Source organism: Dioscorea cayenensis, chromosome 14, assembly GCF_009730915.1.
Source record: "Dioscorea cayenensis subsp. rotundata cultivar TDr96_F1 chromosome 14, TDr96_F1_v2_PseudoChromosome.rev07_lg8_w22 25.fasta, whole genome shotgun sequence".
Taxonomy (NCBI): Eukaryota; Viridiplantae; Streptophyta; class Magnoliopsida; order Dioscoreales; family Dioscoreaceae; genus Dioscorea; species Dioscorea cayenensis.
Genome location: NC_052484.1, coordinates 2,735,123 through 2,762,028, shown reverse-complemented (window position 1 = coordinate 2,762,028; position 26,906 = coordinate 2,735,123). Strand labels below are relative to the sequence as shown.

General features: G+C 34.3%; 1 protein-coding gene across 1 annotated transcript; it reads right to left on the bottom strand.

Annotated features, from left to right (window-relative positions):
- Positions 1 to 22,171: 22,171 nt before the first annotated feature.
- Positions 22,172 to 25,793, bottom strand: LOC120276379 (ACT domain-containing protein ACR10-like). The gene is given in 7 exon segments (XM_039283103.1): positions 22,172 to 22,519; positions 22,604 to 22,660; positions 22,662 to 22,889; positions 22,961 to 23,300; positions 23,605 to 23,710; positions 25,228 to 25,467; positions 25,561 to 25,793. Coding segments are annotated over 7 exon segments (1,263 nt in total). The 5' UTR covers positions 25,715 to 25,793; the 3' UTR covers positions 22,172 to 22,381.
- Positions 25,794 to 26,906: the final 1,113 nt, after the last annotated feature.

Below are 26,906 nucleotides of genomic sequence, written 5' to 3'. Positions count from 1 at the left end.
GAGGGCAAGGACTTCTTTTTTGGAGATCGGTTCAGATGGACCGGGTTCGGTTCGAATTTGGTTCGATTGACTCGGTTTGGTTTGGTTTGGTTTGGTTTGGTCCGGTTCAAGTATTTGAACCGGTTTTTTAAACCATGATTAAATATATATATATATATATTGTTAAGAATATTTTATAAATGCAAAAAAATAATAAGAATAAAGAGCCAGAATATTTACCAAAATTCTTTTAAAATTCACCCTCTCGAGAAAAAGGGTGATTTATGGGTCTGCGTTAATGGAATCGAACAATCACGATCGATTCTGATCCGACTGGCCTAAAAATACCCTCACTGGATGATAATAAGAATAAACGATCCGGGCGATCACTACATACCACACCTAGCTGCTATAGTGTTTCCTAGATGGTTGCTACATTAATGCAGCCTCTGCACTTTTTTGCTACAGTAGTCATCCATTATAATATTTATTTATAACACTCCCCTTTGATGCCTACGACCAAAGGATATGTCTCGTTAAAACCTTCCTAGGAAAAACCCAATGGGATAAAAACCTGGCTAAGGAAAAAGAGTACACTATCCTTGGTATATTTAAGGGTTACTGCCTCATTAAAAACCTTGACTCGAAAAAATCCATTGGGACAAAAACCTTGGCAAAGGGAAAAAGAGTACAGTCTCCCCCTCAAATAAATAACCTTTAACTTATATTAGAAGTACTTATATCCTTATGTCTTCTCATCCCGATTTTATGTATAAGTCTTTGGTGAATGCACTTAGGAAGTGATTTTGTGAATAGATCAGCTTGATTCTCATTGGATTGAATCTTTTGAACTTTTATAACACCTTCTTTCTGGAGGTCATAAGTGTGGAAAAATTTTGATAATATATGCTTCGTTCTATCACCTTTAATTTAACCTCCTTGTATTTGAGAAATACAAGCACTGTTGTCTTCATAAATTACTGTAGCTTTTGTTGTTACTAATGGTAATTTGCATGATGACTGTATATGCCCAATCATAGATCATAACCATTGGCATTCACGACTTGCTTCATGGAGAGCTAGAATTTCAGCATGATTTGATGAAATAGCTGTAAGAGTTTGTTTTGTAGAACGCCATGAGATAGTTGTACCGTTGTAAGAAAATATGTATCCAGTTTGAGATTGCTCTTTGTAAGGATCAAACAAATACCTAGCATCAGTAAAGCCTATGAGGTTGGATGAAGATTCTTGTGGATAGAATAAGCCCAGATTTGCAGTTCCTCATAAATAACGTAGCACATCTTTTACTTCTCTCCAGTGTCTTTGTGTCGATGTAAAGTTGTATCTTGCTAGAAGATTTACTGCAAAAGCTATATCTGTTCTTGTATTATTTGCAAGGTACATTAATGCACTAATTGTACTTAGATATGGAGTTTCTGGACCAAGAATGATTTCTCCTTCTTTAGGTGGATGAAATGGATCTTTCTGAACATCAAGATTCCGGACAACCATTGGTGTACTCAGTGGATAAGCCTTCTCCAAATTGAATCACTTCAACACTTTGCTATATAGGTTGATTGATGCACAAATATTCCTGAGTATAAGTGCTCAATTTGTATACCTAGATAGAATTTGGTATTTCCCAAATCTTTCATTTCAAATTCTTTCCTCAGATAAGATGCTGCAATTGCAATTTCAGAAGGGGTACCTACAAGATTTAAATCATCCACATATACTGTTATCACAACAAAACCGTTAGTATAACTTTTAATAAACAGGCATGGACATATACTATTATTTTGGTACCCTTATTTTATAAGATATTCACTGAGATGGTTATACCATATCCGTCCAGATTGTTTTAATCCATAGAGAGATCTCTGCAATTTAATTGAGTATAAATGTTGTTGATTTGTAATGTCTGTTATTTTATATCCTTCAGGGATTTTTATATATATGTCATTTTCAAGTAATCTATATAGATATGCTGTGACAACATCCATCAACTGCATATGTAATTTATTACTTCCTGCCATGACAATTAAAAATCGAAAAGTAATTCCATCAATTACAGGAGAATTAATACCAGGCATTTGAGAAAAACCTTGAGCAACCAGTCTTGCTTTGTATCTCATAATTTTATTATTTTCATTTCTTTTTCTCACGAACACCCATTTATAACCTACTGGTTTTATCCCTTCTGGTGTTGGCACTATCGACCCAAACACCTCACTTTTGATAGAGAATTTAGCTCAGCCTGGATAACTTCTTTACATTTTGGCCAATCATTTTTTTGTTGACATTCTTCAATAGATTGTGGCTCTGGATTATTATCAGTATTTATTTCTATATTTGTAGCCACATTGTAGATGAATTTATCATTTATTTCGGTCTCATGTCGATTCAATCTTTGACCATCATCTACATAGTTAATTGAATTTTCAATATTTTCAGAGATATCATTCCCCATTGATTCTTCATTAATTTGTTCTAAGGGTTTTATAATTTCCTCTCCCTTTTTACATGGGAGATCCTTCTCTTTATTTTCCTGCTTCCTTTTTCTAGGAGCTGAATCTTTGGCGCCAATTAGTCTTCCAAGTTTTTGTCGTGGTTTATTTTCTACTTGATTTTCTTTCAATGGATTCTTAGGAATCTCAATTCTTACAGGACCATTGGCAGCTGGTACATATGATTTAGTTACCATTTTAGTATTAGTGAATGCATCAGGTATTTCATTTGCATTATTTTGCAATTTAATGATCCTTTGAACTTCAAGTTCACATTCATTGGTGCGAGGATCATATGTATGTAATCGTGATGTATTACAATCAATTCTTTTTGGTTCATTTTGAGTAATCATTTCTCCCCCTAATGAAGGGAAGACAGATTCATCAAAATGACAATCTGCAAATCTTGTAGTAAATACATCCCCTGTTAATGGTTTTAAATATCGTATAATTGAAAGGGAATCATAACCAACATATATACCAAGTCTGCGTTATGGACCCATTTTTGTACGATTTGGTGGTGATATTGGCACATATATTGCACAACCAAATATTCTTATATATGAAATATCAGGCTCTTTACCCCATAACAAGTTGGTGTGGTGAATATGAATTACATGTAGTGGGTTGGATCCGTATTAAAGTTGCAGCATGCAAAATAGCATGACCCCACACACTTGTAGTCAGTTTCGTCCTTAATAACATTGGACGGGCAATAATCTAGAGTCTTTTAATTAATGACTCTATCAACCCATTTTGGGTATGTACATGAGCTACTAAATGCTCAACATGCATTCCAACTGCCATACAATAATCATAAAATAATTTTGATAAAAATTCACCAGCATTATCAAGACGAATTGTCTTTATGGGATAATTTGGAAATTATGCTTTAAGCCTGATAATATGTGCTAATAACCTTGCAAATGCTACATTTCTTTTAGACAGAAGTGAAACATGGAACCATCTAGTCGATGAATCGATTAAAACCATAAAATACCTAAATGGTCCACATGATGGATGTATTGGTCCACATATGTCTCCTTCTATTCTTTCTAAAAATTTAGGAGATTCTCAAGTTACCTTAGTTATAGAAAGTCTGGTTATTAGCTTTCCCATTGAGCATGTTGAACATGCATATTCATTATGTGTTAGGATTTTATAATCCTTTAGTGGGTGTCCATGAGAACTAGTAATAATCCGTCGCAACATAATAGCACCAGGATGTCCAAGTCTTTCATGCCATATTTTAAATATCTCTGGGTTATTAACCTCCCGGATTAATATCGTATGTGATTCCATCACTTTAATACGTGTAAAATATAATCCTAAGGATATACAAGAAAAGCTTTCAAGTACACGTTTTTAGCATGAAATAATTTGTGTAATATAAAGATATTCTTTTCCTTCCTTATCAACCATCGTTGAGATGTATATCTTTAAAGCTTAAAAAGTTCCTCCTAGACTTAGGTGAATATAGAGCATTTTTCATCTGTAAGGATGTCCCATTTGGCAACATCAATGCTGCTTATCCAGAACCTTCAACCAGGTCTGATGACCCTGCTATTGTAGCTATACATGCCTTTCTCATTGATAAAGATATAAAATATATTTTTCTTGTCAAAATAGTATGCGTTGTCCCGCAATCAATAATGCATTCATCATCAGCCATATTTTAACAAAACAGAAGAAAAACATAATTTAATAAAATATAAAGACATATTACAAATTACTTTATAAGGAAATCTGACATATCTAAATATGTATTTTCAGTTACATTTAAATTATTTATAGAATTATTCTCAATTGGATCAACTATGGGGTTATCAGCAAAATTCGTCTCAATATCTTTTCCTTTCTTATTTTTAAGTGATTCTTGGTAAAGATTAACAAAACATTTAGGGGTCTTGCAAATTCTAAACCAATGACCTTCCAGGTCATAACGATAGCAGGCATCCTTCTTTGTCTCTGACCCTATCTTGTGGCTTTGTTGCTTTATCGCGTGGTCCCATATTATTTCAACCCCCATCACGACCGCGTTGTCCTTGACCACCATAATGTCCTCATCCGCCACGGTTTTTAAAACCAGTTCATGACGACGCTATCTTCTTTGCCCAAAATTAATTTCTGGCATTTATACTGATCCAGATGGCCGAGATTGATGATTCTGCATCAACAATTATTACATAATAGAAATAGTCATTGGATTATAACCGTTGCTAATTATAATTTGAAAAATATCCGTTAGAAAATAATCGTTGTAAATATAGCCGATATAATTATAGCCATTATCATTTTTCTCTATTTATACACAACATGATTTCTTTGCATACACACACTCCTTTTTTTATTGAAAAACTTCATATTTCTAGCCATTGTTTCACCATGGATTTCTTAAATCTTTGGAGGGAAAAAATGAAGAAGATAATCTATTAATGCTCAGCTATTGGTCAAGACAATGTCCAACGACTTCCAAAAGTGTAGAACATCACACATCCATTCTTACAGATGAAGCATATGTACAAGAATTTCTTGAAGGTCATGAGGAACACATATTCCTATCATGATTTCTTTGGATAAACAAGATCCTTACATAAACAGGAAATAAACACTATTGCAGAATGTTATGGTCGTATGTGATTTTGATCTTCGTTTTGTATATGTCCGAGCTGGTTAGGAAGGTTCTGCTTTTGATGCTAGGATTCTCCAACGTTCGGTTGAACAATGTTTTTAAGTCCAAAGGGGTAAATATTATCTTGTAGATGCAGGATATGCTAATACCCCTAATTTTATTGCTTCATACAAAGGTGCCCGTTACCATTTATAGGAGCAAGATGAGCGCAATCTAGACTGAGCAATTATAAAGAACTGTTTAATTTGCGACATGCTTTATTAAGGAATCATGTTGAACTCATCATCAGTATTTTGAAAATAAGATTTCCGATAGTTAAAGTAGCAACTTCTCACCCAATTAACTTTTAAACTAATATAGTAGTTGCTGCTTGTATGTTGCATAACTTCATTTGTGTACGTAACAATACAGATGTTGTTGAGGATTTTGATGGTAAAGACAAAGAAACTATTGTTCCTAATGGAGATGACTCATACTGAAAGGATGTTGACACCATGAACTCTGAGCCAATGCATGTGCTTGTAAAAGAGATTAAATAGCAATACAGATGTGGAATGATTATTATAGCTATCGCTGAGCTAGACCATAGGTTTGTGGCAATCATGAAATTGTTTCTTTAGGTCTTTTGGATGAAAAAATATTGGGTCTTGTTAAAAAGCCTTGAGCTATGTTGATTTAATGTGAGAAAAGAATCTGAAAATTTGGAAAATTTTGCAAGTTCCTAAATGATAACCCATAACAATCATACAAAAAATGATATTTAACAAGTTCATGATAAAAAAAAATTACACATAAATCAAAACATTCCCATAATGATCATACAAAAAAGGATGTTTAACAAGTTCGTGATAACAAATTCACAATCAAAACATTCAAGATAACCCATAACAATATCACACTCATCATCTTTTACTCCATTTTGGTAAACATCATTTTGAGTCATGACACTCTATGCTCTTCCTGAAGATATAAGAAGAGTTTAAGATAACTCTTATCTTTAATGAAAATTTCTGTAGCTTTGAACATTTTTTCTTCTATGAAAATGCCACACATTTCGTTAAATACTTTCATGCAATCTTCTATTGTATGCTTCTCCACTACTTAAGTGCCCTTGAGAACATTGAGATATTCTTTATTCTCATGCTCTTGAAATGCAATGTATTTATCCATGTTGAATGATGAATCTTTGGGCTTTTTTCCTTTTCGCTCCCTTTTTCTTCTCTGTCTATCTTGATCTCCTATTCCCCGAAGCATTTCATTGATTGAACTTTGAGTTTGAGGATTCTATAGTTGAGAACAAACAGGTTCCACTTGCATGTTATCATCATTCTCCATCTCGTTTATAGGTGATGGTTAGAGTGGATTTTTTGGAGTATAAACACTTGGAGTTGGCGTGTGCACTGGTAATTCAGAAATATCGTCATAATCTTCTATACCACGAGAGCGTTTACTTTCAGCATATCTCCCTATATAACAAAAGTATAATATGTTAGTTAAATTATAATTTCTAAAAGTCAAGTTTTACAATAATATATGCTTACCCTCATAAACCTCCTACAATGTCATAAAATATAGAAACAATCTTTGATGCTACTTCCTTCCATCTCTATTCCTCTATTTAATTTGCTCGAAACTAAATGGTTGTAATTAGAGATGGGCGCGGGCCGTCCAAAAAACCCCGCCCTGAACCCGACTCGTCGATTCATTGACCAGATAACCTAGGCTCATCATCGTAGATGGGCTTTGCCACGGGTCGACCCACCGACACCCTACCGGGTTAAAACCTGAATCGAAACCGGGCTCCAAATTTTAGATTTTGAAATTTGGAGCCAACTAGAGATGAAATCGGGCTCAGGCGTGCTCGAGAGCCAGACGGCCGAAAGACGAAGTTGGGGCGGTGCACGCTCGCATCGGCCAGCTACAGTGCCGAGCCACACTTTGGTGGCCCGCTGGGCCGGCACGGCCCGCTGCCCGCACTGGGCCGGGCTGTCTGAGCACGCCGGCTCAGCCACGGCCCGCCACTAGTCGGTATGGTCAGGGCACGGCCCGGCCGCTTTGTTTTTATTTTTGTATTTGTTTCCCCAACTAATTTAAATATTAGAAAATGACATTTGTAGCCCCTTTAACAACTATAAAACGGCTAGTTTTTAAGGCTATTTTAGACTTTAAAATATAATTACTTTTTTACCCTTTTTAACAACAATAAACGGCTAGTTTACAAGGGTATTTTGGGAATTAGAAAATTTTAAATAACCTATAAATACCCTCAAACACTTACATATTTCTCCACACCAAATTACTCATTCTTGTTCTAATCTCTCAAGCATTGAAGACTCCAAGCTCTCTTAGTTCTCAATCTCTTCAAGTTCAAGATTTGAAGTTTATCAAATCCGGCTCAAGTGTTTCATCAATCTGACAATTCCCCCACCTTTTCATCAGTTCATCAATTCGGACTTTTCAAGAAAACCACGAATTAAATTTACATCATCAAGGTTGAGGTAACCCTAAACCTTTTTTTATTTTTTATAATGGCCGGCTCTCCCAATTTTCCTTTCGATACACCATTTTTTTTTAATGAAAACAACTCCGGAAATTTTGATGATTCACAACTTGAGCCTGAGCATGTTACTGAATCCCCTAGTATGGGAGCATCCAGTAGTAAGCCTCAAACAAGCACAAGAAAAAGAACTTCGGGTGTATGGCAATTTTATAATATTGTTGAAATTCCAAACAAAGGGACTCGTGCCGTTTGTAAAAAATGCAAAAAAGATTTTTCTTGTCAAACTTCGGGTGGAACGGGTCATTTGAAAAGGCATGCCGACAAACATACTACTAGTCAAAATGATCCTTCCCAAACACAAATTAGTCTTACAAATTCAAGTATTGGAACTTTTGTTTTTTCCAATGAAAATGCAAGAAAATGGATTGCAAAATTTATTGTTCAAAATGAACAACCTTTTTATATTGTTGAAAATATCGCGTTTATAAAAATGCAAGTTAAGGGTTTTAATCCGAATTTTAAATCCGTTTCAAGGACTACTATGAGAAAGTATTGTCTTATTATTTATGAAGAATATAAAGAAAAATTAATTTCCGAAATGTCTAAAGGTTTATTTAAAATTTCTCTTACTTCCGATATTTGGTCTTCTCAAAATAATTCCGATTATCTTTTGTGTTACCGCTCATTATATTGATAATAATTGGACTTTTGCAAAAAACGTATTTTGAGTTTTTATTGAATTAGAATACCAACATACCGCATGTAATATTGCCGGTTACATCATGCGTACTATTAATGAGTACAAAAATTGAAAAAAATTTGTATTTTCAATCACTCTTGACAATGCTTCGCAAATAATTGTGCCGTTGATATGTTACAATTGCATTTAGAGCCTATATTTTCCGGAAATTTTTTTCATGTTCGTTGTATATGCCATATATTAAATTTATGTGTTAGAGATGGTTTAAAAATTATTGATCCTCATATTCGTAAAGTTAGAGGAGCTATCTTATATGCATCAAAAGCTTCTTCACGAAGGAATGAATTCAAAAGATTTTGTAGGCAAATGGGGAAAAAATATAAAAAAATTTATTTCGATGTTCCTCATAGGGTGGAATTCAACTTATAATATGTTGAATTGTGCTTATGATTACAAAGATATTCTTACAATGTATTGCCGTGAGTTTTTTTCCCGACCTTGGAATTACTAATTATGATTGGGAAGTTTGCTATATGATAAAAAGAGTTTTTTTGGAAATTTTTTTAATTCCGCAACTAATTTTTCCGGTATTTATTATCCTACTACTTTTTATGACTATTTCTCATTTTATATTATATTAGTGAAATTTTTGCAAAAATATAGATGTGATCCCTAATTTTTGCTCCCATTGTTGCTCCTATGGAATTAAAATTTTAAAAATATTTTGCAAAAATCAACCCTCTTCCCGTTTTATCTATGTTTCTTGATCCCCGTTTTAAAATTGATGGTACTTTTTGTATGCTTGATTCTTATGATGAAAACATGGGACTTGATCATTCAATTTTCAAAGATGAATATCGTTCTTTGCTTCATGATATGTATAATGAATATAACCATACATATGGAAATCGACGAGCTTCTACTTTTGCCGGAGATTTTGAAAATTCTTCTTCACTTTCCAAAACTAAATGTCCGGCCAATCTTATAAATATGATTAGAAGAAAATCTACAAGTGCTTCTTCTTCTTCTTCTTCTAGTACTAGTTCTTTGCATGAATTAAATCTTTTTTTAAATAATAATTTTAATGATTTTCTTACTACCGAAGAAATTAATAACTTTAATATTTTCTCGTGGTGGAAACAACAAGAACATAACTATCCCGTGCTAGCCGCCATGGCACGTGATCTACTAACTCCACCGATGTCTACAGTAGCGTCGGAGTCTTGTTTTAGTGCAGGAAAAAGGGTACTCGATGATAAGAGGAGCCGCATGAACCAAGAAACAGTGCAAATGTGCATATGTTTGAAGGATTGGTTAGAAGCAGAAGATAGGTTACAAGAACAACAAATACATGAAGAAGAAAATGATACCGGAGAGGGCCTTACACCATCCGAGCATTCAACTTCAACCCGTATTGATGAAGAAATAGATTAATCAAATGAAGTTTGAAGTTTGTAATTTTTCTAAATTGTTTTCAAGTTTGTAATTTTCTAAATTGTTTCAAGTTTGTAATTTTCTAAGTTGTCCTCATAGTTTTTTTAAATAAATGGCAATTTTTTTCCTATATCTATTTGTAATTTATTTTTTTAGTTTATCTCTATTTTTTTCTATGTAATTTTATTTTTCTAATATTATGTTAAATTTAAAAAAGTTTATCTTTTTTGTATTCATGTAAATTAAAATTTTTTGCATATTTTTTAATTATTTTTTCTATAGTCTTTATGTGTTGTATATTTTTTACAATCAAGAAACTTATATTTTATGATATTTAGATTTTTTTAAAAAAATTCCATATTTTTAGTATTTTTAAAGTATTTTTTACAATTTTTACAATATTTTTAAAGAATTTAAATAATTTAATATTAAAAAAAAGCGGGCCGGCAGTAAGCCCTGCAAGACTGCCCGACCCAGTGGCTCGGGCCGTGCTGGCTGGGCCGACCCCTTAGTGCGGTGGGCCGTGCTCGAGACGATGCAGAGTCGGGCCGGGGCCGGGCCCTGAGCACGCATCTGGGTGCTCGGGCCGCACTGCCTGCGGCCGTCTTGGGCGGGCCGGCCCATCTTGCACCTCTAGAGCCAACACAGCTCTAAATTTCAAAATATGAAATTTGGGGCCACTCAACGACTATTAAAGTCGTTGGGTTTTTTTTTTAATTTTATTTATTTTATATTTTTTTAAATTCTAAAAGTAAAAAAAAAAATCCAAAATTTAAATTTTAAATAAACTTTTATATATACCCCTCATCTCCACCCAATTTATTTTTTACCAACTATCATCCTTCCCCAACTCTTTCTCTTAATCTCAATATTTCCCAACTCCTACTGTTATTCTCTCTTAATTTCATTAATTCCCAACTTCAACTTAGGACATCTTTTATTATCTGGAAACTTGGGGTCTTAATTAATTTATTTCTTTTTATTCAGAATTTTTCAGAAATTTTAAATTTTCTCATTTTCTTCCTCTTTTTTTTTTAATTTCAGAAAATTTTAGAATTTTTTAATTTTTTTATCGAGTGGGTGATAAAAGCCTAAATGTATGTATTTATATGTTGGTTTTGTATATGCTTGCATGCTATTTTAGATTAATCAGTGCTCGTTTTTCGCTTAGATTGGTTATTTTCTTGTTGCAGGCCTCAAAGAAGCTAAATTGTGCTCAAGAACGCAATTGTGGTGAAATCAGCACCAAAAATCATGTTCTCGAAGCAAAAACACTGTTGCGGTTATGTAGCAAAGAACCGGGGCCCTACTTGGATTAGGCTGTGACCTCGTGAGCACTGCGCGCCAGCGCACCGCCCACGTGGGCCGCTGGAGAATTCGGAGCCAGTTACTGCAGATGATTCACTGTAGCAAAAATACTGTACTTGGTACTGTAGCTTAGCATTGTAGCACAGACCCGGGTTTTTGCGAGCGGAAAGACAATGAGCCACGCGGGTGCGACGCAGGCCGCGTGACTCGGGGCAGATGATTTTTTATGTAAAGCTAGGGCTTATTTTGGGGGATCTTCTTCTTTCTCGATCATCATATCTCTTTCCAATATTGGAGGCTTTCGGTGGGGGCAACTTTACCGGAGCTAATTGAGGCCACAACCGACGATCTAGAGAGGGAAAATTGAGGGGAGAAGCGTCATTGGGCAAGATCTTCATCGATTCCACCTTTGAGAAGCTTGGAGACGATGTGGGAAGCCGCCCCTATTGCGGCGTTCGTGGAAGACATCTGTGGCCTTCCTCTTCCTCTTATTGTTCTCATTGTTTGAGGGAGTTTTTTATATGCATTTGTTAGTTGTTTTCATGAGCCTATCTTGTGTAGTTTCTTATATGGACTGCTAAACCCCCAAGGTCACCAGATGTCGGTGAACCTTGGGGTGAACTTGTGTTGTTGAATGCTTTGATTCGCTTAATGCATGTGGTTTGTTCATGGTTTAAGCTTGGTGCACTTTTATGTGTTGATCTTGCATGAGAACTCTGTATTTCAACTTCTAGGTTGTACTCGGTGCGTGACCATCGCCCTTATACTAGACACACCTCGCTTAATGGGGATGTATGTATGAGCACGCCGTGACCATCGGGTGTCTCATACCCCTCCAACCATTAGGGCTGGACCTAGGTTGAGTTTCAGCCCTAATTAGAGATTTCCCTGTGTGAATTGCAATCGTGGGAGGATTTGGACGGAAGAGATTCCGTACCAATACTTGTATGGGATTAGGGATCATTACCGTGACCATCGGGATGATCTATCTTTGGATCTCTCTTGGCCTGAACCACCACGTGCTTAGCACTTCTAGCATTCTTCTAATCCTTAGTAACCCCGGGGGGATCCACATCCGTGACCTCCCTCACTTCTTGATTTCCACTTTCTTAATCGGTCTTTCACAATTACTCGCTTAGTTTTATTTTTATTAGTAGCCTTAAGCATCAAGTGATTTGTAGGTTAGACAACGAGTGAAAAGGAAGTAAGGGTAGCTCCTTGGGCCCAGGGAATACGACCCTCTCGTGCTCACACAAGAGGTATTACTTGACGACCCCGTGCACTTGCGGGACACTCATCAGTGGGCCAACTCGGCCCGGCCAGGCGGGTTGACTCGCCAACCCAACCCGCCAGGCAAACTCGACCCGCCGCGTCAACATGGAAGCCGGGCAGATTCTGGGTCCGCCTTCCTATGACCCAGACCGGTCGAGTTATACAGGCCAACCCGGCCCAGCGGGTTCTACACACAAACCGGACTGGATCCAGGTCGATGGGCCAGTGAACCGCAACCCGGTAGATCGGTCTCGCCGGGCCAGTTAACTGACTCATGTCCACCACTAGTTGTAATTAATAAATACATCATTCATTATTTATGTACATACCTCTAGTAGTGGTGCCCAAACATCATCAGGAGCTGATATAATGTGTCTTTCATAGTCCCATCCAAAGCCACTTAATTCAAAAATACTTTTTAGAAGCTTGTAGGTTTTTTCAACTCTTGTTCTACTGCTTTGAGTTAACTTGTGGTGATGCTTGGATTGAAAAACTTGGTTATCATGTCGCGTACCATTTTATTCAATGCTTCTGTGGTCCATCCATTTTGTGAATGGTGTGCAAGGGTATTATACTCACCTAATAACCTTACTAGGTGAGCCTTATGAATTTCATTCCACTTTGCCCTACTTTTATGTCTACCTTCACTTGCCATAATAGATCAAACACTATAAAATGTAATAAAAAAAGCAATAAGGGTTAGCATAGATGCACTAATTGGTTAAGATGTTTCAACAAATAAATGAAGATCTATGAAGACAAAAGACATGATATTCGATATTCAGCCTACAACAAAATTTGGTTTATTGTCCAAGGATCCAAAGAAAAATCAAAGTAATGCAAGCCTAATCAAGACTATTTATAATAACTAAGCTTGGACCTTTAATTTATAGTAACTATTTATAATTTGGTTTATTGGACTAGTTTGTCACATTCTGTTTCTGGGTCTTGCTATCCATGAAGTCTCAAAATCTTCACTACAAAACAAGCCTTGGACAAGCTTGCAGCCTAGCATAAAGGTCTAGAGGGATATACGAGATTGAATTACTAGTGTGTTCAATTTAAACAATTTATTTGCACTTATACTTATTCTTTGAGACATATATGGTAAAATCTCATGGAGGGATAATTTTACTTAGGAATGGCAATTATATCCAAACCCGACCCGACCCGACCCGACCCGACCCGAGTTTGACGGGTAAAACCCGGTTTGACCGGGTTTCAGGTCGGGTTCGGGTAAAACCCGACTTATATATAACGGGTGCGGGTGCGGGTATGGGAATTCTGATACCCGACCCGTACCCGAACCCATACCCGACCCGAAAATTAATTAATATTTAATAAATATAACTAATTATATATATATAATATTCATTTTTTTAGGGTTACCAAACACTATCTCAGTCTATTCTCTTTCCAAGCTTTCCTCTTCTCTGAAGTCTGAACACCGAAGCCGAGCCAACCTAAAAATCTGAAGCTTTTCTCTTCTCTAACGGTAGCAATACTCTCCTCCACCGCATCAGGTGATTCAGATCTCTTTCTCTAAGGCTCCAAGCTTTTACCTTTCATGCTTCATTGAACATTTATTTAACCTTCTTCAATATCATTTTAAATACTCTGATTTACTCTTCCAGCTAAGATCTCCACTCAAGATTGCAACTTCGTTGTCCTCGTCGTTGTTGGTCCTCGTCGGAGGACCGGAGACAACCCTTTCTTCCTCCCATTTGTGGTGAATCTCATCTTGAGTCCTATTTGCTTCTTTAAAATTTTTATTTCTCACATTCTCTGTCAATGATGTTGGACTATAGAGAGAGAGAGAGAGAGAGAGAGAGAGAGAGAGAGAGAGACGTTGGGGTATTTACAAACATTGAGGCTGGTGTTGGTGTTGGTGTGTAAGGATGGTGTTTTTTTTTTTTTGGTTTATGAGTTTGTGATGTTGTGTTAACTATGTTTAAATATGTGGCCTGAATTAATTGATCAAAGGACTAGCTTTTACATCAAAAGATTTCTTTGTGATGTTTAATGTTGAAATATTAAAACTTAATCTTATCTTTCTGATTTATTTATTTTAGATAAATATTAAGAGTTCATCCACTGTCATTGCATGGACTTATGGTTTTATTGCAATGTATATCATGGAAGTGACAAGTCATTGTAACTCTAAATCCTTTGAATTCTTGGTAAACTAAACATGAAAGGCCCGTTTTAGGAATTGCAGTCATCTTCTTCTCCACATCTTAATACCATAGTCATAACTGAACAAAAGAAAATTGGGTTTTGATATGAAGTGCATGCTTTTAGTTAATTATGTTCATTGTAAATGGGCTTGCCATGCTCTTTTGTTGTTCATCCATTTTTTTTTTATTCAATGTGAAGTGTTGCAAAACTTATCTAACATTTAACATTTAATTTCTAGGTTCATTGGGTCATATCACTGGTACATTCCTAACTTGGTGGAAGGCTGATAATTTTGCATGATGGTAACACATTCTTCCAAACAATTACTGATTAACTTTGATTGCTAAATAGCTTGTCTTATGCTTCAGTACACAGTCACACATGTGAAAGTTAATAGTAAGTCCTCATTTATGTAAACTTAATATATTTTAATTTTATAGTGACTATTATCAGTGAGTCCATGTAAGCTACTGTGTGCTTTTAATTATTCATGGGTATTTTAATAAAGTAGCTTTATTATTATTATTATTATTATTTAACCAAAATTATGATCCTAGTACCATTTTAATTATCAAAATGATCCTAGTACTATTTGGTTTAATTATTATTTGATTGATAGTATGCAATGGTTATTTTAGTGTTTGAATTATTTTGGTTAGAGGCGTAATAGCAAACATTGGAAAATTATTAAATAATATATATTATCCAAATCCAATATGCCTGCCAAATGGAGAAAGAGTTGTGGAAAATCATTAAAGAATATTTTATCTAAAATGATATTCTTGTAACTATAAAATGCCATTATTAGGTTTTTATATGTTATTATTTCAAATAAATTACAATTGTAAATTTTAATTATTGTTTTTTTTAGATGGGTGATGATATTGGTTCTCATCAATCAAGATCACATCCAATTGGAAATTCAACCCAATCAAATGAAATTGAAAGTCCTAATCCCGAAAGTTCTTTTCCAAATGAACATACCATTGAAGAGGGCGCAGGAGATCATACAGAGTCTACTACACAAAGTGGAAGGCTAAAAAGTGTTGTGTGGAGTCATTTTAAAAAAACTCAAGTTAATGGAGAGGACAAAGCTCAATGTAATTATTGTAAGAAATTGCTCGGTGGGAAATCAAAGAATGGAACGAAGCACTTGCATCTACATATGGAATCATGTATCCAACGAAAGATTAGCCTAAGAGGGCAGAAACTTATCACAACTAAGATGATGAAAGGCAAACAAAAAATGACAACTACAATTTATGATCCAGAATTTGCAAAGAAGGAATTAGCTCAAGCAATCATCATGCATGAGTATCCACTTTCGATAGTGGATCATCTCGGTTTTAAAAAGTATTCATTCGCACTCCAACCACTATTCAAAGTTCCTTCTCGAAACACCATGAAAAAAGAAATTTTAAAAATTTATGATATTGAAAAAACGGTGGCCTTAAAATTGATGGACACTAATAAAGGAAGAGTGGCAATTACAACAGATATGTGGACAGCAAGCAATCAAAAAAAGGGGTACATGGCAATTACTGCACACTATATTGATTTGCAAAGCCGCATTTTAAGGTAAATGTAAATTTATTTTATAATTATACATTATTTTTTCATAATAGTAATAATTGTTCTTTATTTTTTATATATTAGAATGATTTATATTCTTCTTTTATATTAGGTTCATTTATGTTCCTGCTCCTCACACAAGTGAGAGACTTAGTACTGTATTGGTCGGGTGTTTATTGGATTGGAATATTGATGCCAAATTATCCACCATAACTTTGGATAATTGTAGCACAAATGATTCCATGATTGAAAAGATTAAAAATAAGTTGAATCTTGGGTCTTTGCTAAAGGATGGTTCTTTGTTTCATATGCGTTGTTGTGCACATATATTAAATCTAATTGTGAAGGATGGATTGGAAGTGGTGAAAGATGGGGTAGAAAAAATTCGTGACAGTGTAGCTTATTGGACTGCAACTCCTAAAAGAGTGGAAAAATTCAAAGAAACAACTAAACAACTACGCATGACATACACCAAAAGCTTGTGTTTGGATTGTCCAACTAGATGGAATTCAACTTATAAAATGCTTGACATTGCTATATCATATAAAGAAGTATTTTGTAGGCTAAAGCATCGTGATGATAAATACACTTGTTTGCCAACAACGACACAGTGGGAGTTTGCAAGTGAAGTTTGTGAGAAGTTGAAGATTTTTAATAGTGTTACAGAATTGTTTTCTGGCACTAATTATCCTACTGCTAATCTTTATTTTTCCAAAGTGTGTGAAATTAATTTGGCAATATCAAGTTGGCTTACTTGTTCCAATGTGGTGATTCAGAGAATGGCAACAAAAATGATGGATAAGTTTAAATGTTATTGGAGTGTGATTCATGATATTATGGGAGTTGCTACAATATTGGATCCAAGATACAAGATGAGTTTACTTGAATATTATTATCAGAAATTGTATCCTGCTAATGCCTACCATGAAGCTAATAGAATTCGAAAGCTTTGCTATGATTTGTTCTTTGATTATGAGTTGAAGAATAAAGAATCCACTAGCTCTCAATTTGAAGATATCAACAGTTCCATGGTTGATGATTCCTTGAATGACTTTGATGCATTTGTTAAGAGTCAAAAAAGGGCAAAAACAACACATCTTGAGTCAGAGCTCGTTCTTTATTTAGAGGAAGATATTTTACCAAGATCATCTGATTTTGATATTTTGATGTGGTGGAAGTTAAATGGAGTTAAATATCCTACACTACAAAAAATTGCAAAAGATGTGTTAGCCATTCCAATATCTACTGTAGCTTCGGAGTCTGCATTCAGTACTAGTGGTCGAATACTAAGTCCGCATCGTAATCGACTTCATTGGCATACTTTAGAAGCTTTGATGTGTGCTAGAAGTTGGTTATGGAGTGAAGTAAATCAAGGTAAAGTAGTTTTTATACATGTTTTATGTATTAATATTTAAATATGTTATGTTTATTATTAATAACTCATTAAATTTCATGTGGCTTATTTAGGAATGAGTTCTAAAGGAATGGAAGACTATGGCAATTTACTTGATGAGATTGATTCCGAAGATGAAGGTAAGAAGAAGATTTTACAAATTAAATGATATTTGGTGCAAAATATATGAATTTATTTTTCAAATCTAAAATTCTTTTTGTTTAATGTAGATGAACTATTAGCAAGTGGAGCTACTCATGGATTGGAAGATGATTGATAATTTGGTGATGAATGGTGATCACCTCACATAAATGCTTTTATTTTGAATTGAAGTTTTGTTTTATATATTAATAGTATAGTATTTATGTTTCATTTTTATTAACTCATTAAATTTTATATGAGTTATAATAGGAATGAGTTCTAAAGCAATGAAAGACTCCAACTTACTTAATGGGAAAGATTTTGAAGATGAAGGTAAAAAGAAAATTTCACATGTTTAAAGATATTTGATATAAAATATATAGTTTTCGTATGCTTCCATTTTAATATTTATTTTGTTTTATGTAGATGAATTATTGGCAAGTGGAGCTACTTATGGATTGGAAGATAATTGACCTCTATGAAGATGATGATGATGAATGATAGTCATTTGAACCAAAAAAAAAAACACAATGCTTTTGCATTAAAATTTTCTTATTCCTACTCTAACATTATTTTGTGATTTTGAATGTTTGTTTTGTGTTAACTTTAAATGTATTTATAATTCCTACTTTGAATGTTCTATAAGTTAGGGTGTAACATTGAGACCATGAAGATGTATCAATGCTTGCATTTGATGCATGACAATGATGCCATGGTTTTAATTTGGTTTTTTTTGTATGTGAGATCTAGTTGATGTGTTTGTATTAGTATATCTTAAAAATTCTATGTCTAATGTCTATTTTTAATTTTTATTTAATATTTTAATTTTATTTTAAATATTTTTAAATAGGGTCAAGACGGGGCGGTATACTCAGTACTCGATACCCGCGAGTCTGAGTGCGGGTTGGGGTTTTTGAAAACCCGTCGGGTTCGGTTCGGGTTGCATAGAGGCGGGTATCGGGTTCGGGTGCGGGTATGGCAAAACCCGCACCCGACCCGACTCGTTGCCATCCCTAATTTTACTTCTAACAAAGCAATGTTTATCCTTAGTGTTTTGAAGAAGTGAAAAAGAGAAGTCAGAATTAACTGAAGACATCGAAGAATGAATCAGCATGTTAAAGACACTATAACAACAACATGTGAAGACATACCCAGAATTATTCCTTGAGCCCCTCTATAGTAAGAACCAGTTAACATCCTAAATCTCTCTTGTCCGGCTGCAAAATCAGAAAACTTTTATGGTTGTTATTACACATTAAAGACGAATAAACCTTAATAACATACCAAATATACAATACCTTGAACCTTTGAAATACCGGTAAGAAATTATATTCAAAGTGTTATCACAGTTTCAATAAGATTTTTCTACAAAGCAATTTTGTTGAGAAACCCCAAGTGGAATGAACAAGGACCTAAGTGTGAAAGTTTCTAGAAGATTTTGGATTCATAAGTAATAAAAAAAGGATTGACATGAAATATTTCTGGAAACTAAGGACTAGAAGGTAAGGCAGTAGGGAGCTTTTTGAAAAACTGTGTTATAATCCAATTTAAAAAAAAAACAAAAATAGGTATGAATCATTTCCCATTTTTTAGCTTCTATCGAGCATCTTGCATGCACTAGAAAAAAACCAAAACATTTTCAAACCCAATTTGGTTTTCTATTAAGTGGACGTGAACATATTTACTTGTGGTTACATGAGTGGATATATTTACTTTTGAAACTCTAAATTTTAACCTCCTCTCACATCCAAGTATGTGATGATCATTGACAAGTCAAACCATTAGAGTTTGAGATGTAAATGTCATGCAATTTCCCCATTGATTCAAGATAATGTGAATATTCAGAATATATATATATATATAGTCTTGTTACTAATTATTCTAGTATAATGTTTTAATCGGAAACTATCTATATATAGATGGCAGATGAAAAAGAACGGTTGGCAAAAATTCTTTTGGTTCATTTTTTATTGGACAAATCCTTTTTAAAATTGCAACCATTGCATCACTTAGCAGTAGCTTAGGTAGTTATTGCTGTGATTGGCTGGATCATGTGCTACATTAATGATCTTAAACATCTGTCAAGTCAAATCACGCATGAAATAAGGCTTCATGGAGACCAAGCAAGAAATGAGTTAATGTCACATTTGCTTTTGAGCAATCTATGTCACAGCATGATAAAAATGACCCCCATGTTAGTCAGAGAGGATGGTCTTAGGCCAACTTTATGTGTATCAGTCGAGGATCAAGTTGCCAAGACACTATACTTATTAGCACACAATTTCTCCCATTGTGAGCTATCTTTTTTCTTCCGCCATTCACGTGAAATGATCTTTCGGCATTTTCATAATGTCTTACAAGCTATCGTGAAATTAGAGGACAAATTTCTAATACAATCAGATGGCTCATACATCTCTCATGAAATATTCAATAGCAATAGATTCTATCCATATTTCAAGATAATAGCGCGTCCATTAAATTACAAATTAAAAAATTTATAAATTTAATACAACCATATGTATAGTTTTAATTGTGAATAAAAAATTATTGGTAGGATTGTGTGTAAAAATTTCCAGTGTTGATGCCCCTAGATATCGTGGAAGAAAAAATTATCCAACAAAAAATGAATTGACCACATGCGCATTTGATTTGAAATTCACTTATGTGTTACCTGGGTGGGAAGGCATAGTGTCTGATTCAAGAATTATGAACAATACATTAACTAGGGCCGCTCCTCTTAAAATCCCAGAAGTTATTTGTTGATATATTGTAATACTATATAACATTTCATAAACATATGTACACACAATATAATATCGAAGTTTATTTTATTCAACAGGAAAATATTACATTGTTAATGCTGGGTTTATGTTGAGGAGTGGGTTTATTACACCATTTAGAGGGGAGAGGTATCACTTGAAAGAATATTTAAGAAATTCACCACGGAATGCACATGAATTATTCAATCTCAGCCATGCATTTTTAAGGAATGCCATTTAACGAGCATTTGGCGACCTCAAGAAATGTTTCCCTATAATAGGAAGCTCGATAGAGCCCCATTATGGATTAGAAACACAGAAAGAGATTATTTTCGCATGTTGTATTTTGCATGATTACTTAATGGGTGTAGACCTAGATGATGCAATACTTGCACAAGTTGATAGTGAACTTGAGCATGAATCTCATGAAAAAAATCATCATCTTGTGGAAAATAATGAAGAATCCAATGAAGGAAAGATTATTAGAGTCAGAGATGCTATAGCGGCCGATATGTAGATTAATTATGTTGAGTGACATATATTTAGTGCCTTCTTCTATGTGTTACATGTTTTTTTTTAGTATGTATTTATGTGAACAATTTATGTAATGATGTGACCTACTAGCAAAAAATCTGAAGTTGTTGGAAGTTTTGATTAAATGGCCGAGTAATCATCGAAAGGGTTTATTGTTGAGGTCGATGGGCCATGATCATGAACCACAAAATTAAAATGGAAAGTTAGCATTATATTTCTTACTAACATGAAATAATTTTTTGTGTATTAATGTAAAACAAAGTTACTAAAATCATTATTTCATTCTTGCTATTTTTGTAGGGATTGTTGGATGTATGTCACAAATGGTAGTTCAACGTTGAATGATTTTGAAAAACATTTGAATTTTGATCTATCTTGCCAAATCAATATTGAATTTACTTTATTTTGATGAACAATATGCTTTGATTTTATGCAAGGGACCAATGTTATCTTCTTTTAACTTGATGAAACAATATATAGTTTTTTTTAACTCGGAAAAATATCTGATCCTCTTTTATGTTACAATATTGGAGCAATGTGTATGTTGCTTAATTTGAGGAAACTATGTGTATTATAGTTTATTTTGATGAAACATTATATGTTTTGGTGGTATTATGGAAATTGTTTTACTCATTTTATGGTTTATTTTATGATTATGTTTTATATTGACATGTGCTACAGTAATTTTTTTTACATTTGTTGAGTTTTTTTTAAAAAAAATGTTTTTGATGAATTCTTATGTTGGAATGACAAAGGCCCAAACCTTGAATTTGGATCAAATGTGCAAAAACTTAAATAAAAATAATCCAAATGTCTATGTTTTTTGTGTTTGAATTAAAATAAATATAAGGGTATTTTGATAACAACAGTACATAACCTTACCTTCTTTTACTGCCAAACCAAACACAAAATGGTGAAAACCCTTATTTTACATTTCCTTCCTTCCAAACAAGGTATGGATTCAACCATTCATTTTCCTTCTTTTCCATAACTTTATGAACCCACCCTTCACTCCATCCAAGCAAGCCCTAATGTGCTCTGGGGGATGTTTGACAACTGACCTTGTAAAATTGTGGATGAAGAGATCCCTTACATATCTTATCATGCACTCATTGGTCAAACAACGCCCAAACCTTTTTTTTTCAAATTATGTGTAAATGAGCTCAAACTTTTTTATAAAATAAAGTAATACCCTCTCCCAGAGTGAAATTTTATAAACTTTATAGTGTAAATTAAAAAACAAGTTAATCAAAATAATTTGAGAGAGTAAAACTACCTTCTATTGATGCAACTATATATACATTTGTCTTTACTTCTATGAGCAGGACTTAGACAAAGTCATATACAATAACAAAAACATTTATATATGTTTATATATATCGACCAATTAGTCGACAATGTATGAACATACACTAACTGTACACAATAAGTAGAACATTATACATTGATCATGAGCATGAGCATGGCACGAATCACTCCCAACCCATCAGCATTTTCGTTACTTTCTCTACAACTTTGTCCTTTAACGTATTCGACTCATGCTCATCACCGAGAAGAAGCCGGTAAACTTCCCATTCTCGGTCACCAACAACATGTCGCCCAATCTCGGCCTGAAAATGGAAAGATATATCATGTCCAAACTTTAACTTAGCTCCTATTCTCTATTTCTACCACGGTATCAGAGCTGGTCTTACCAAGAAGATGCGAGTACGAAGCAACTTAAGTGCGAGGGTGATGTCATAGAACACTGAGCGGGCGGCCTTTGCCAGACACTTCGACAGGATTTGCAACCAAAAGCTCAGTGTCAGGCCCGCGGCTCACAACAGTGACTCGGAGTGGATGAAATATCTCCAACCTTAACCGCTCGCATAATGCTTTCTGTTTGTTCGGGTCGATAATCTTCTTCCCATCCGTTTGCATCACAAATAAGTCAAGTTCACATAGCCCATTTAGGCTTGAGTAGAATCTTCCATATGATATCTGCAGGTGAGCAATAGGTGACTCATCATATCGGCAAAATTCTCACGCACATATAAATTTGAGGTTCATACCTGAATATTGTAGTCCTTCAGAGTTCTCATGATGTCGTAAAGGAGGCCTTTATGGTCCGGACAAACAATTTGAATGAGTGAATGAGCAGGGCTGAGAGAGTTGTCCATCGTCACTGAAAGATTGTGCGACAGAGGACGGTATCCCCCGGGAGGTTCTTCGGGAAGTTCAAAGCTTGACATTTCTTCAATGATTGCTGGGGGCAAACAAGACGAAGCTTGTAAACATGCTGCGATGTCTTCACTTGCTAACTCTATTTCGCAACTTGTCATGGAATCCCCTAAAACAGCTCTCAGCGCATCCATCGTCTCCTCTTGCCTCTTCTTTGTATGAAGAAGTTCCCTGATTTCAAGCAAAATAAACTAACAATTACTTTACATTTTTAACCATGTTTTGAATCAGTGATTATCTTCCTCCAAATTGTTTCACCGTTCATTATAGCAATACAATACGGGCACATTATATGATAATAACAATAAACATAAAGGCGAACATTTTCGTCTTTCCCTCTGAATTTTCATGTTTTACCACATATAAAAAGTCATGATAATCATTCAAAATAAGTTAACAACAACCTCAAATTCCGCAGAATTCTTCTCGATATTCATACAAAAAAAAAAAATAATATGGTGAAAAAAATTCGGACCTGGTATCTGTGATAAAGAAGAGGTCCATAACTCTTCCCTCAGGAGTTGTCGATACCTTCACTCTCCTTATTATCAGCTCAAGCTCACATAGCACTTGCGTCACATCTACAAGAATTCAATGAATATAACATTTGAAGTAAAGCATTATAACCCGAAAATTCTAAAAGAAGGCAAAGTTCATAAAGCTTGAAAACTACATCGTGGACCTAAAGAGTCTGAGATTGAGAAATCTAAAAAGAGAAAAAGGAATTTTCCAAAGTCATTATCTCATTTTCTGTCAATTCAAACATGAACAAAATATATTTGCATAAATCAAACACGCAAAAATTAGCATAGTTCGAACATAAGAATATTGTAATCTTTCAAAAACCAACAGAAAAAATAAAAAAAACCCAAAGAAATGCAGAAAAAGAGAGGAAATTCAACAAGAATTCATGGAGTTATCCCACTTGCTGATCGTTGTCAAAGTCTTCTTTTTTATATTCCGTCAATCCGAACACAAACTAAAATTAATTCACATAAAATTTTCTTCTAAGAAATAAACAATCAAAGCAGAAATCTTCTAGTCTTTCAAAAATCACAAGAACAAAAACCAAAGATCAAGACAAACATTAATTGACCATGAGATAGAACTCCCCAAAAATTCCAATCAAACCAAAAGAGCAGAAAACAAAAGAGGAAATTCAACAGAAAATACACAAAAAGTGAAAATTCAACAAGAACTCACCATTGAGAAGACAGTCACAAAAATGCAGAAAAGTAGAGGATTTCCTTTCTTGCTAATTCATCTCATTATCTCATTTTCCATCAATCCAAACACAAACTAAACATTTAACATAAATTTCCATCTTAGATAAAAACAATGAATTCAAACAGAAAACTTCTAATCTTTAAATAATCAGCAGAAGAACACATAAACAATAATCAACCATAAAACAAAACACCCAACAGAAAATCTAATCAAACAAAAAGTGCATTAAAAAAAACAGAGGAAATTCAACAAAAACTCACCATGAAAAAGTCCCAGTCACAAAAATGCAGAAAAGTGGAGAATCTCCTCCATTGCCAATTCATCAGAAGAACACAAGCATTAACCAAACATGAAACAATACCACCTCCCAAAAAAACAAAAAAAAAAATGAAAAAGGAGGAGGAAATTCAACAAAACTCACCTTGAAGAAGCCCTAATCACAAACACGCAGAAAAGTAGCAAATTTCCTCCATTGCTAATTCATCTAATTATCTTCTTGTTCTCATTTTCCATCAATCCAAACACAAACAAAATTATTTCACATAAAAAAAAAACAACCAAAAAGCATAATTCTGACAGAAATCTTCAAATAAAAAATCAGAAGAACACATAAACATTAATCAAACATGAAACAATACCCCTTCAAAAAAAATGCAAAAAAAGAGGAAATTCAACCAAAAAAAAAAAACTCACCTTGAAGAAGCCATACTCACAAAACTGCAGAAAAGTTAACAGAAAACTTCAAATCTATAAAAAATCCCAAGAACACATAAACATTAATCAACCATGAAACAAAACCCCCAAAAAAATTTCCAATCAAACAAAAAAACACAGAATAAAAAAAACAGAAGGAAATACAACAAGAACTCACCATGAAGAAGCCCCAATCTATCATAACAACAGAACTTGATCAAAAACACCTGCGGCTGCTGCTCCAACAACAACAACTCCTGCAAACGATAATAAGAATTATACAGCCCAGAAGCCCGGGAAGCAGCAGGACAAGCACCAAGAAGCCTCTTTTTCAGCAACCCCCACCTCGGCTGAGCCCCTGAATCCCTCCCAACAACCCAGAACAGTATGAAACACCACTTCCCATCCGTGCTAACATCTAATCCCCATCAAAACCCCCACAAAGATCAAAACTTTGAGCAAGAAATAAGACAAAGATCTCAGCTTTTTTTATGGTTAATTAGAGGCTCACCTCCACGCACTATGCTAAGACCAAAGAAGAGAATGATGCGGCAGAGGTCACAACCGAGTCCGGTCTTGTCCGGGCAGTTGACGGTGATGACTGTGGGCTCGCCGGAGGTCTCCGGCTGCCGGACCACCACAAAATCATCGCAAGGGATGCCCATTTCCTCCTCTCTCTCTCTCTCTCTCTCTCTGGTTTTTTCCTCACTGAATTGTGTGCGCCTTTCTCTTGTGAGTGGTTTGCGTTCTTTGGCAGCTATAGTTTGACTAGTTATTATTATTATTATTATTATTATTATTATGGAAAATTAATTAAAACATATGAAAAACATCCCAGACAGACTTGGCAGATAGTTTTTTTTACATGTTTATTTTATCTTAAAGCATGTACTTTTTACTTAAAATTATGGGTTTCCGTTTAAAACTTTACGTTTCTGTTTAAAATTTTGAGTAACCCCTTAAAATTATGGCTCCCTGTTTAAAAAACTGAGAGACAATCACGTAAACATGAGCTATTTTTATTTTAACATTAGTCACCTTTATGTTAGAAAGCTATGAAAAATAACACGTTAGAAAAGAAAGGACTCTCTAGGAATACTTAGGGGTCGTTTGGTTTACGGTAATGTAGAAAAATTACCACGTGTTACGTGGTAATCTAAAAATATTATCACGTTTGGCATTGCACCGGTGGTAATGTGGATGGTAATATCACATTACCAACTTATAAATATTACTAAGAAAGTGGTAATCCTATTACCACCAAATTTGGTGTATATCTTGGATTATCATATTAATCTTATAACTTTTTATATTTTAACAAATTGATTATTATGACATCCAAACACGGTAATGAACTATTCTCGGTAATAAGAATTCCCAACCAAACATGGTTATATTAAATTACCGCAATATTCCCAACCATATAACATTCTCACTCATATTACCCAAGATTGTCAGACCCGGCCCGGGCATTGACCCGGTTAAGACCAGGGGTCAAGGGTCAATAGGTTCGACCGGGTCAAACCAGGGTTGAACCGGGGTCAATAATAAAATATAAAAAAATATTATAATAATTAATAGTGAACAAATATAATATTAAAACTATAATTATAATATAAAAAATTACTCAGATTTGATATTTAAATTGATAAATGACCTTATATGCACTAGTGTTTTCTAATTATGTCATTTATTTTTAAATTTTTTTAAACATTTACAAATTTAATATATTAATATATAATTATTGAACTTTTCTCCATGTTTTTTATTTATTTATTTGTTTATTGGTTGGTTTTGTAGATGAGAAATTTAATTTACTAATTCTTATCTTTTATATAGATAATACATTTTATCAAT